General features: G+C 57.0%; 1 protein-coding gene across 1 annotated transcript; it reads left to right on the forward strand.

Moving 5' to 3' along the window:
• Nucleotides 1-4482: 4482 nt before the first annotated feature.
• On the forward strand, nucleotides 4483-12315 carry LOC120324741 (zinc finger protein 79-like). Its single transcript, XM_039388774.1, has 2 exons — nucleotides 4483-4500; nucleotides 11327-12315. The coding sequence occupies exons 1-2, from the start codon at nucleotides 4483-4485 to the stop codon at nucleotides 12044-12046; spliced, it is 738 nt and encodes a 245-aa protein (XP_039244708.1). The 3' UTR covers nucleotides 12047-12315.
• The last annotated feature ends 554 nt before the right edge of the window (nucleotides 12316-12869 follow it).

Below are 12869 nucleotides of genomic sequence, written 5' to 3' on the forward strand. Positions count from 1 at the left end.
GCTCAGTGTGGGGCACACGGGCTGGGGGTCCCTCCCAAGCCCCCCGGGCAGCCGGCGTTGGCTGGGGGGATGTGAGGGCTGGGCCTGCTCAGCACAGCCCCGGCCTCGTGCCCAGCGCCTCTTTCCTGACCCACACAAGAGCTTCCCGGCCCCCCCAGGGCTCCCCTGCTGCTGCCTCTGCTCCTGGCCCTGCCTTTGCTGCTCCCTTGGCTGGGGCAGCGGCTGCAGGGGGGGATGGCAGCAGCTTCAGCTCCACGGCACTTCCTGGGGGGAGCTCAGCCCGGGGGGACGGGCAGGGACCTGATGGGGATGGACAGGGGCCCAGCAGGGACAGACAGGGCCTGCAGGGGAAGGCACAGGGACAACCTGGCCCCCCACACTGACACCGCTGTCTCTGCTCCTCCTTGCAGGCTCCGTGGCCAGGCACAGTTTGTGTTCCTGGGTGCCCACCATCTCAGCACTTGGAGACGCTCAAATCAGCGCCCGCAGCTCTGCAGCAAAGCCCCAGCTCACCTGGCACACAGGGGATGGACACAGCACCTGCTCAGGGATGGGCATTCACAGCTTCAGGTCTTTCCCACCACAGGGTTCTCCTTCCTCAGCAGCACCTCTGCCTTGCACTTATTCTCAGCCTCACCTCAGGGACAGCTCTGGGCTCACCTCCGCGCCACTTCTCAGCCTCACCTCAGGGCCTGGGCTCAAGGACAGGAACCTGCAGGGAGGGGACATCAGGTGCAAGCTCAGGGCTGCCTGCTTGCACTGGCCTCTGGGCTTCTTTCTCCTTCTACAACCAGCCCAGAACTCAGCCTGCTTTTCTAACACCACACATTTACAGACTAACCTTGCAGATAGATATGGACAGACATCTCTATCACCCTGGGGATGGAGCCTCAAGCATGTGCTGCCATAGGAATGGCAATCACAGAATCACAGAATCAGCCACGTTGGAAAAGACCTCCGAGATCATCAAGTCCAACCCTGGATCCAACCCCGCTGTGCTTCCCAGACCATGGCACTGAGGCCACATCCACTCTCACCTTCAACACCTCCAGGGACGCTGACTCCACCCCCTCCCTGCCCAGCCCATTCCAAGGCCTGATTACTCTCTTGGGAAAAAATTGCTTCCTAATATCCAACCTAAACCTCGCCTGGCACAGCTCAAGACCCAGCCCTCTTGTCCTACTGCTGCTTCCTGGCAGAACAGCCCCACCCCCACCTGGCTCCAACCTCCTGGCAGGGACTTGCAGAGAGTGATGATTCCTGCTGGGGACCTGAGGGAGCCTCTGCAATCCCATCCATGGGGCACAATCTCCTCTCCAGAGCTTGACTCACTGCAGACTTTGCAGGGAAATCTCTGCTTCCAGCTGCATCCTGAGCCCAAGGTCAGTTTGTATCCCCAAGTGCTGATCCAATGGGTGCCCTGGGATTGGAGCCTGGGCTCTAATTAACCTCTCCTGTGCTGCCAAACAACAGGAGCTGTATGGCCAAGGGACAAGCTCTGTGATCCCTGTCAGTGTCCATGGTCCCTGTCAGTGTCCTTCAGGTAAACTGGGAGGAGGAAATGAAGAATTTGGTTTGGAACCAAACTGGTGTTAAAGTGGGAAAAAGCTCCTTCCATGGAAATAAAACTTAGACAGTTTTTCCTGGGCTGAACGAGCTCATTCAGAGATGAAGGACTGGGACTTCTGTGGACACTTGTGCTGGTTTCTTTGGACACTCGTGTTCCTTCAGAGAGCCCCTGGAAACACTCTGCTGTTCACTCCCAGTGCCACCAGTGCCTGGGTCCTGTCTGCAGCAGCAGATTGCAGTGGGACAGGAGAAATGCTTTTCTGAGCCTCTGGGCTGGACACAGGCACAGCCTGACCCTGAACCCAAGGGAAACAAAGACAAATTCCACGGCTTTAGCTGGAGCAAGGCTGGGGGGGTTTCCTGAGGGCAGCACTAACCAGACTGTTTTGTGTGTGTGTGAGACAGGCAGAAGCACAAATGCCTGCAGAGCCCAGAGCAGTCAGTGTGGGGCTGTGCTTGCTGCTCCAGAGACCCCCAGGGAACAAACCCAGGCAATACTTTGGGTTTATTCCTTGCTCTGTGTCAGTGGAATAGAATGTTCCACAGGAGCTCTGTCCCCCTCTGTGGCACCGGGTGGTTTGAAGCTGAAGAGAGAGGGGGGTCAAGTGCAAGTTCCCTTCTGAAGTGTGTGTCCCTAAGGAGGACACTTGTTCTATTACTGCTTATTATTTGTAACATCTTACAGATACATCATACAATACCTAAGGATGGATTCTATAGAATATGTGCCATATATATGATACAGAATATATCTGGTTATTGCTTTATCTGTCTGTCCAGACAGATATTGTGTATGCAGAGAGATTGTATTTGAGGGATATGTTCCTCTCAATACTCTGTGACCTCTACTCCCAGTGCCAGCAAATTCCTGAAGCTCCCACTTCTGTGCCCTGCAGGTTTTGGCAGATTTGCAAGAGCAGGGGAATCATTCCCTGCAGCCCCTTTGCACTGCAGGAAATGGGAGCCCTGTGCACATCCTGCTGCCTCCAGATTCCATTCTGGGTGTGGGAAGGACCCTGTGGGGAGCCAAGAAATGCCTGGTTCTGCAGCAGCTGCAGATGCTCAAGGGGCAGCAGGACCAAGTCAGGGGCCTGGGGGGGCCTGGGGGGCTTTGGGGTGCGGGAGGGTCCTGGGGGAGCTGGGGAGGGGCTTTGGGGATTGGGGGTACAAACCAGGACAGACCAGGACAGACCAGGACAGACCAGTACCTCCTCACTGCTCCCCAGATCTCTCCTGGAGCTGGGCCACGTTGTCCTGGGACACCTGAGCCCCCCCCAGTGCCCTCCCAGTACAGCCCAGTGCCCCCAGTACAGCCCACTGTGTTCCTGTCCCAGGGTGCCGGGTGATCCCTCTTTGGGAGGAGTTGGAAGGGATTTGAGGGGGGGCTGTGGGAGATTTGGGGGGATCTGAGGAGTTTGGATGGGGATTTGGGGGTTTTGAGTGCCTTTAGGGAAGTTAAAAGAGGTCTTGGGGACATTGGGGGGTCAGAGGTACCTATGGGGGGGGGATTAAAGGGAAAATGGAGGTTAGGAGACATTTGAGAGGGGTTAATGAGGCCTGGGCGGGCAGAGGAGGGGCTGCACCAAGATCAGGTGAGTCCTGAGACCCCCCCTGGTGTCCCCAAGACCCTCTTGGTGTCCCCAGTTCCTCCCTTGACACCCCGAGGCCCCCCTGGTGTCTCCAGTGTTCCCAGGACCTCCCCATGGCCCCAATTCCCCCCTTGACACTCCCAATTCCACTGTCCACAAACCCCTCCCCACTGTCCCCAAAGCCCATCCCTGATGTCCCCAACCCTCCATCTCACCCCAGGAGCCCCCCTGGACCCTCTGACCACAAAAACACCCCCACACACACTCACAGAAAGGCCAAGGGCATCTGGGGACATGTTGGGGACAACTGGGGGTTTTGTGGGGCACTGGGGGATTACTGGGGGATACTGGGACACATTGGGGGGAACCAGGGGGCACTGGGAGGGACTGGGGAGTTACTGGGGGATTACCAGGACACACGGGGAGACACTGGGCAGTTACTGGGCCATACTGGGGGTTACTGGGTGCTCACTGCAGGATCACTGGGCCATCCTGGGGGGCAGTGGGAGGTCACTGGGACACACTGGCTGGTCACTGAAGGGGTCACTGGAAAGTCACTGGGATATACTGGGGTCTAGGGATCCCCTTACCCGGATGTGGTACATTTCCCCCCCCGGATTTTGGGGGCCACCCCTAGGACCCCTCCACTTGGGGCTGGGAGACCCCCTGGACCCACTGCTGGGCTTTAGGAGACCCCCCCAAAATGTCCTCAAAACTCCTGAAATCCCCCCCTCGACACATCAAAACCTTCTCAAGGTCCCCTCAAATGCCCTCAGAGACCTCATCCCTCCCCAGCACCCTCTAAACCCTCTCAGTGACCCGCAAAACCCACCTGGGACCCCCCAGTCCCCTTTAGGGACCCCCCAAACCCCCTCAGAGACCCTCAAAACCGTCTAAGACCCCGTAAACCCCCTAGAGACCCCAAAACTGCCTAAAAGGTCCCGCCAGGACCCCCAAACCTCCTCAGAGACCCCCAAAGCCCACCTGGCACCCCCCAAATCTCCTCAGAAACCAAAACCCCCTCAGAGACCCCCAAACCCCTTCAGGAACCTTCAACCACCCCCTGAGTCCCCTCAGGACACCGAACTCCCTCAGGGACCCCTCAAAACCTCCTCGGGAATCCCCGAACCCCCCCGCTAAACCCTCCCGATCCCCCCCGGGGGGACTCACAGCACTCAGAGCGAACCGCAGGCCCCGCCGCCAGCACCGATTCCCGGCTGCGCGCGCACCGCGTTCCGAGAACGCCGCCGCAGCCAATCAGCGCGCGGCCACGCCCCCGCAGCCCCGCCCCCGCCCCTGCCGCGTTGGCTGCCGGGAATCGGTGATGGCGGCGGGTCGGTCGGTGAGCTCTGAGTGCAGGCGGGGGGTGCGGGAGAGCGGGGTCTGGGGATCCCCTCGGGGGCTGCGGGGAGCGCGGCTGTGGGGGGAAAGGCTGGAGGGCTCGGGAGGGTTTAGCGCGGGGGGTTCGGAGGTTCGGAGGACCCTCTCGGGGGCCGCGGGGCCCGGAGGCCTCCCAAGAACCCGGAAGGGTGATTCGATTCCTGAGAAAGGCCTTCGGAAAAAACATTCAAAACCACCCAACCAAGAAAAGAACCCTAAAAAAAAGGAAAAGAGAGAAAAAGGTGAAGGAAAAACTGCAGGGGCCAGGATGATTTTATTGTTTGCTTCAGTTTTTCCTTGGTTTCCTCAGATTCTTTGCTCCCTTCCTTTACAGAAAGCTCTTTTACTGTTCTGTGGTTTTGTGGTCCCTTAGAGGCTTTTAGGGGTGGCTGAGGAGGTTTTTGGGGGTCTGTGAGAGGGTTTGGTGTCGTGAGGGGACTTAGGGGGAGGTTGAAGGTTCCTGAAGGGGTTTGGGAATCGCTGAGGGAGTTTGAGAGTCCCCGAGAGAAACTGAGAGGTCCTGAGGGGCTTGGGGGGGTGTCTTTGAAGGAGTTTTAGAGGTTTCTAGGGGGATTTCAGAAGTCCCAGAGGGTTTTGAGGGTCCCTGAGGGGGTTTTTGAGGTCTCTGAAAGGGTCTGGGGGGTCCCAGATGGGTTTTGCAGGTTACTGAGAGGGTTTAGGGGGTCTTGGTAGGGGGAATTAGGTCTCTGAGGGGATTTGTGGGGCCCTTGAGGAGGTTTGGAAGGGTCCAGAGGTGGATTTCTGAGGGGATTTCTGGGGTTTTGAGGGGACTTTATAGGGTCTCTATGTCGGTGGACTGACCCCAAGGAAAGGGGATCCCAATTCCCCCCCTGAGCCCCAGAGACCCCCAAAGCTCAGCACACAGAGACCCCACAGGGAGGGGGGCCCGGGGGTCCCCTAAAGCCCAACAGTGGGGCTCAGGGGGTCCCCCAGCCCTCAGGAGAGGGATCCTGTGGGTGCCCCCAAAAATCTAGGGAGGGAGATGTACCACATCTGTCTAAGGGGATCCCAGTGCCCCAGTATATCCCAGTGACCCTCAATATAGCCCAGTAACCCCCTCAGTGACCATCCAGTGTGTCCCAGTGACCTCCCACTGCCCCCCAGTATGGCCCAGTGATCCTGCAGTGAGCACCCAGTAACCCCCAGTATGGCCCAGAAACCTGCCAGTGTCTCCCCGTGTGTTCTGGTAATCCCCCAGTAACTCCCCAGTCCCTCCCAGTGCCCCCTGGTTCCCCCCAGTGTTTCCCAGTATCTCCCAGTAATCACCCAGTGCCCCCCAAAGCCCCCCAACTGTCCCCAACGTGTCCCCAGATGCCCTTGGCCTTTCTGTGAACATAGGGGGGGTGTTTTTGTGGTCAGAGGGTCCAGGGGGGCTCCTGGGGTGAGATGGAGGGTTGGGGACATCAGGGATGGGGTTTGAGGACAGTGGAACTGGGGAAACCCGGGGGGAACTGAGGACACCGAAAGGGTCTTGTGGACACGAGGTGGGTGTCAGGACTCACCTGCTCTTGGTGCAGGCCCTCCTCTCCCCCTTCTAGGCCACTTTAACCCCACCAGATTTCCCCCAACTCCTCTTTTTTAACTTTAATCCCCTTCCCCCAGATACTTTTAACCCCCCAATGCCCCCAAGACCATTTTAACTCCCCCAAATTCACCCAAAGCCCCTCAAAACCCCCCAAATCCCCATCCAACTGCCCCCCCAGATCCCCCCAAATCTCCACCAGTACCCCCCTCAAATCTCTTCCAACTCCCCCCCAAAGAGGGATCACCCAGCACCCTGGGACAGGAACACAGTGGGCTGTACTGGGGGCACTGGGCTGTACTGGGGGCACTGGGGGGGGCTCAGGTGTCCCAGGACAATGTGGCCCAGCTCCAGGAGAGATCTGGGGAGCAGTGAGGAGGTACTGGTCTGCCCTGGTCTGTGCTGGTTTGTACTGGTCTGTCTTGGTTTGTACCCCCAATCCCCAAAGCCCCTCCCCAGCTCCCCCAGGACCCTCCTGGACCTCAAAGCCCCCCAGACTCCCCTCAGGAGTGTGGCCAGGTGGCCAAGAGGGCCAATGGCTGGTGTCCTGTGTGAGGAAGAGTGTGTCAGCAGGAGCAGGGAAGTGCTTGTTGGGCTGGAGTGAGCGCTGGTGAGGCCACCCCTGGAGTGCTGTGTCCAGCTCTGGGCCCCTGAGTTGAGGAAGGCCCTGGAGGGGCTGGAGCAGGTGCAGAGAAGAGCAGCGAGGCTGGGGAAGGGAGTGGAGCCCAAGTGGTGTGAGGAGAGGCTGAGGGAGCTGGGGGTGTTGAGGCTGGAGAAGAGGAGGCTCAGGGGAGACCTCCTGACTGTCTGCAAGTCCCTGCCAGGAGGTTGGAGCCAGGTGGGGGTGGGGCTGTTGTGCCAGGAAGCAGCAGTAGGACAAGAGGGCTGGGTCTGGAGCTGTGCCAGGGGAGGCTTAGGTTGGATATTAGGAAGCAATTTTTTGCTGGGAGAGTAATCAGGCCTTGGAATGGGCTGGGCAGGGAGGGGGTGGAGTCAGCGTCCCTGGAGGTGTTGAAGGTGAGAGTGGATGTGGCCTCAGTGCCATGGTCTGGGAAGCACGGCGGGGTTGGATCAAGGGTTGGACTTGATGATCTCGGAGGTCTTTTCCAACATGGCTGATTCTGTGATTCTGTGATTTCCATTCCTATGGCAGCACATGCTTGAGGCTCTATCCCCAGGGTGATAGAGATGTCTGTCCATATCTATCTCCAAGGTTAGTCTGTAAATGTGTGGTGTTAGAAAAGCAGGCTGAGTTCTGGGATGGTTCTAGAAGAAGAAAGAAGCCCAGAGGCCAGTGCAAGCAGGCAGCCCTCAGCTTGCACCTGATGTCCCCTCCCTGCAGGTTCCTGTCCTTGAGCCCAGGCCCTGAGGTGAGGCTGAGAAGTGGCGCGGAGGTGAGCCCAGAGCTGTCCCTGAGGTGAGGCTGAGAATAAGTGCAAGGCAGAGGTGCTGCTGAGGAAGGAGAGCCCCGTGGTGGGGAAGAGACAGAAGCTGTGAGTGCCCATCCCCGAGAAGGTGCTGTGTCCATCCCCTGTGTGCCAGGTGAGCTGGGGCTTTGCTGCAGAGCTGCGGGCGCTGATTTGAGCGTCTCCAAGTGCTGAGATGGTGGGCACCCAGGAACACAAACTGTGCCTGGCCACGGAGCCTGCAAGGAGGAGCAGAGACAGCCCTGGCAGTGTGGGGGGCCAGGTTGTCCCTGTGCCTTCCCCTGCAGGCCCTGTCTGTCCCTGCTGGGCCCCTGTCCATCCCCATCAGGTCCCTGCCCGTCCCCCCGGGCTGAGCTCCCCCCAGGAAGTGCCGTGGAGCTGAAGCTGCTGCCATCCCCCCCTGCAGCCGCTGCCCCAGCCAAGGGAGCAGCAAAGGCAGGGCCAGGAGCAGAGGCAGCAGCAGGGGAGCCCTGGGGGGGCCGGGAAGCTCTTGTGTGGGTCAGGAAAGAGGCGCTGGGCACGAGGCCGGGGCTGTGCTGAGCAGGCCCAGCCCTCACATCCCCCCAGCCAACGCCGGCTGCCCGGGGGGCTTGGGAGGGACCCCCATCCCGTGTGCCCCACACTGAGCTGGCAGAGAGAGAGCCAAGGGACAGGGCCACGGGCAGGGCCCCGGGTGAGGGACAGGCAGGGCCATTGCAGGGCCACGGTGAGGGCACAGCCTGTGGCAGCAGAGCTGCCCAGGGCCGGGGGCAGCCGGGGGTGTTGGGACCAGCCAGTGCTGGGGCCGAGCAGAGCACGAGGCCTCTTGCAGAGCCCTGGAGCAGCCTCCCACTTGCCAGCCCCGCCCTGGTGGGGTGACACTGTCCCCTCCCTACAGGACACTCCCCCAGAACTCTTCAGGGTGGGCTTTTGTGTCTATTCCTGGTTGCTGATTCCTTCTGGGGACCTGAGGGAGCCTCTGCAATCCCATGCATGGGGCACAATCTCCTCTCCAGAGCTTGACTCACTGCAGACTTTGCAGGGAAATCTGTGCTGGCAGCTGCATCCTGAGCCTGAGGGCAGTTTGTATCCCCGAGTGCTGATCCATTCTGGGTACCCAAGGGATCCTCTGCCACTCCATCCATGCAGCAGGAGTCACCCTCCTGCCCTTGACTCCCTGCAGAGGAACAAGTGCCCTCTCTCTGTCTGGGAGAAGCCAGATGCTGCCCCTGGGCCATCAGAAGTGGTGCTGAAGCCTCTTTCAGCCCAGCCCCGGGTGCAGTTTTCTCATCCCCTCAGCGAGTGCCCGCTCCCCCAGCCGGCACTGACCAACCAGGGCGTTTGGCACACGTGGTTTGGTGGTTTGGAGAAACAGCCCTGGACTGGCAGGGGGCCAGAGAACCTCGAGGAACAGCCCTGGAGAGATTTAAGTGATACTACATTAATACAGCTTTTGATTAACATATAGCAACTCAATCAAGTGCTCATGAAGTGACCTCACTCCCCTCATCTTTCCAATTAAACACCTTTTTTTGGACTGAATCTTCATATTTTGGCATATTTTTTGGCTGAATTTTAACTTTTTGCATTTTGTGAGGGGGTTCATCATGCTATTTCTGAGGGGTTTTTTGCCTGAATGTCGGTGGTTTGGTTTTTTCTGTGCTAAATTTTGGTGTTTTGGAGGTTTTTATGGTCACAGGATGCCCAATGAGCTCTAGAGATGGACTTGGGCAGGAGGAATCCCCAAGCCAACACGCTCAGCCCTTGTTTTCTCCCCCATCAGGATTTTTCCTTCCCAAAGCTTGGGCGGATGGAGGAGGAGGCTGCGAGGAAGAGGAAGATGCCTTGGTCCCCCCAGGCAGGTGAGGAGGAAGTCAGTGTCCCTTTGGGCGGGTGTTGTGCTGGCTCTGGCAGCCTGTGGTGGTTTGAAAAACAGGAATTTCAAAAAGCTAATTTTAGAACTTTTCCTATAAATTTTTCTAATGTGAGAGAGAAGAATTTTTTAGACACACACACAACTTAGTATAGGGGGAGAGGAATATATATTACAGTTTTTTATTAACATATATACATATATATATGTACACGTAGCAATTTAACTATCTCTTCTATGGTGAAACAATATATATACATAGATCGTCTCTCCTTTCCTTCAAAAAAGAGTCCAGAAGGAAAGGAGAAGAAATCCTCTTGCACTTTCATGCCACAGCTCTTCCAAATTAATTTTCTGTGGCACTGGTAAACGTCTCTTATTTTTAAGGCAGCAAATTTGATTTGTCACAGCCGGGATTCTTCTTTCTTCTGCAGCACGAAATACTAGGAGTTAAAGTCTTTATCCCCTGCTCTTGTTAAGTGGAGGTTCTGGCCCCTGGAGGTTCTGGCCCCCAGGGAATGAGTTCTCGGAGATTTCCACCTCTCCTTCCCAGGGAATAAGAGTTCTAAGGTTTTTAGTTTAGTTCAAGTTCTTACCCTAGAACTGAGTCCAACTGACTCTCTTTCTCTCCATCTGCTCTGTTCTTGGATTCACTGGTTTGGCTGTTGCTGCAGGGTCCAGCCAGCTTCTCACCACTTCTCCCCCTCCACGGTGGGAAAAGGTGGTGAGGTCAGCTGGAGAACTCCTGGGGAGTTTAACTCCTGCAGTCCTGGCTGGGCCAGGACAGCGGGGCCCAGGGACTCCCCCAAACCCATGGGAGGAGACTCCCCTCGGCACTTCATGACTGTGTGCTGCAGCCGCCTTTCCAAAGGCCAGGGCTCTTCAGCTTGGCCCTCTCCAGCCCCCCCTCGACTCGCGCTGGCTCCGCTCCAGCGCCGCGTCTGCGCCGATTGCAGCCCTCGGGCACCATCGGGCACCTCTGCCGCGTTCCTCCCCCGCCACTGCGAGGGGGGGAAGAAAATGCAACCCAGGGGGTCCTCCCGATCTTTCGGGGTCCCCCTCGGTCACTGGCTTCAGGGGGGCTCCACTCAGTGGCCGTGCTGCTCCTGGTCCCCCCGGCCAGGAGCCGAGGGCAAAGGCCCCCCGGCAGCGCCACACGAGTCCCGTTCAAAGCATGGCTGCCTCTCCTTCCAGCTACGCAGTTAAAATTAACCCTTCTCTTCCCTTTCTGTGAGCAGGTAATTTCTGCAAGGACGCACAAAGTTTTTGATTGGTCCAGTATCAAAAACACCACCCCTGGGCAGACTATTACAAGCCCCAGGGGCAAAGATTTTTTTTCAAACCACCACAATTTCCACCCCTAGCCCTTGCAAAATTACATACTTACAATGATTTCAAATTCTACAACTAACATACAATCTTCAATAAACAAAATATAATGAAAATTTTTCTGCTACAATTCAGTACAACATTATTACTAACTTAACTCTATCTTTAAGTATTTATATCACAACTATAGTTTTGTTCTCTATAATGGTTTAGTCTGTTGTGTCTGAAAACTTTCTTAGTTGTTTTAAAAAAGAGTTTCATAATTTCTGCTTGTATGATCTAGGCACGCATGACCTAGCATGATCCCTGGCTGCAGAACAACCCCTCTGCCGGGGCCGGAGTTGGGGGGATGTCCTTGGCCTTCCCTGTGGGCCGGAGGCAAATCCCCTGCCTGTCCTTCTTGCTTCCTGCCCCAGGCCCCGAGGTGAGGACGGAGAGCCCGGAGGACAAATCCCCCCGTGAGACCCTGGTGGGAGAGGCCGTTTTGAAGGGCTCCCCGGCGCAGGAAGGCAGCGGGGAGGAAAAGGGCCGGAGATCCCCCCGCAGGAGGGGCTCCAAAGCCATCCCAGGGTGCTCTGAGGAGGAAAGAGCCAGCCTGTGCTGGGAAGGCGGCCGGAGCTTGAGGCGGAGCTCTGAGCTGGTGGTGCCTGAGCAGCCTCCCAGCAGGGAGAAACCCTTCAAATGCTTGGAATGTGGGAAGAGCTTCAGTCACAGCTCCGACCTGACCCGACACCAGCACATCCACACTGGGGAACGGCCCTACATGTGTAGGGAATGTGGGAAGAGCTTCAGTCAGAGTTCCGACCTGCTCCGACACCTGCACATCCACACTGGGGCACGGTCCTACTCATGTGGGGAATGTGAGAAGAGCTTCAGGGACAGCTCCAGCTTGATCCGACACCAAATGATCCACACTGGAGAACGGCCCTACACATGTGGCAAATGTGGGAAGAGCTTCAGGGACAGCTCCAACCTGATCCGACATCAGCGCATCCACACTGGGGAACGGCCCTACAAGTGTAGGGAATGTGGGAAGAGCTTCAGGTACAGCTCCCACCTGATCCGACACCAGCTCATCCACACTGGGGAATGTCCCTACACCAGGGATCGGCCCTACACGTGTGGGGAATGTGGGAAGAGGTTTCAGACCAGCTCCAATCTCTTCCAGCACCAGCGGACACACACGGATGAGAGGCCCTTCCGCTGCACCGACTGTGGGAAGGGCTTCAACCGGAACTCCAACCTCATCACCCACCAGCGCATCCACACCGGAGAGAGACCCTACAAGTGTGGGGAGTGTGGGAAGAGTTTCAACAAGAGCTCTGGCTTGACCAGACACCAACGGACCCACCAGTAAGGGAAGCCCTGCCAGTGCCCCGACTGCAGGAAGAGCTTTGGCTGCTCCTTCCACCTCAAATGAACCCCCTGATGTTGAGGCAACCCCTGGAGTCCAGTGACTGTCACTCCATCCCTTTCAACCACAAAGGACCAGTCCCCTTTCCCAGGGGCAGCTTCTTCCAACAGAACCCTTCCTGGTGGGGTGTGTTCAGGTTTCTGCCTTGGGTGGGGACGCCCCCAAGGTCACTGCTGGAGGTTGAGAGCAGAGATCTCCCCCCTGAGCGTTGGTCTGGGGGAGTTCCATACAACTCTAATTAAGAATTCTTGCTTTTGTGCCAGCTTGAGTAGAATTGCTTCAACAATTGCTTTAGTGTAGAGCCCTGTCCTATCTTATCCTGTACTCCTGGTAGTTTTAGTGTCTCTATTGTGCAGTAAATAATTCTGCTGAAGATCTTCTGTCTGATCATTTGTATCTCTTAATAATTCATTTTTATCAATAGATCTGTTTTGCCATCATTAAAATCACAGAGGACCAAAGTGATTCAGTCACACTTCTGTAATTCCTCTAAAGTGGTGGCATAATCCAAGGCTGAGATTCGATCCAGCAGCCCCCAGTATCCCACAGTAAGTTGGGAGCTCATGGGACCAACCCCCTGGTGCTCAAAGACTCCCATGGGACCATCAGACTTGCCAGACCACCCTCCCTTTTCCACCCTTCTCCCTGTTCCTCCCACTTTAGGACTGTCCCCTCAATCCCCAGTTTCTGCCGTGAACAGTTTTCGGGTCCCAACCCCCACTTTTTGCCCCCCTCCTGTGGGTGCTGAAGGAGAAAATGAGGCTGC

This window comes from Pipra filicauda, unplaced genomic scaffold (genome assembly GCF_003945595.2).
Source record: "Pipra filicauda isolate LSUMZ 115617 unplaced genomic scaffold, ASM394559v2 scaffold687_size377397_pilon, whole genome shotgun sequence".
Classification (NCBI taxonomy): Eukaryota; Metazoa; Chordata; class Aves; order Passeriformes; family Pipridae; genus Pipra; species Pipra filicauda.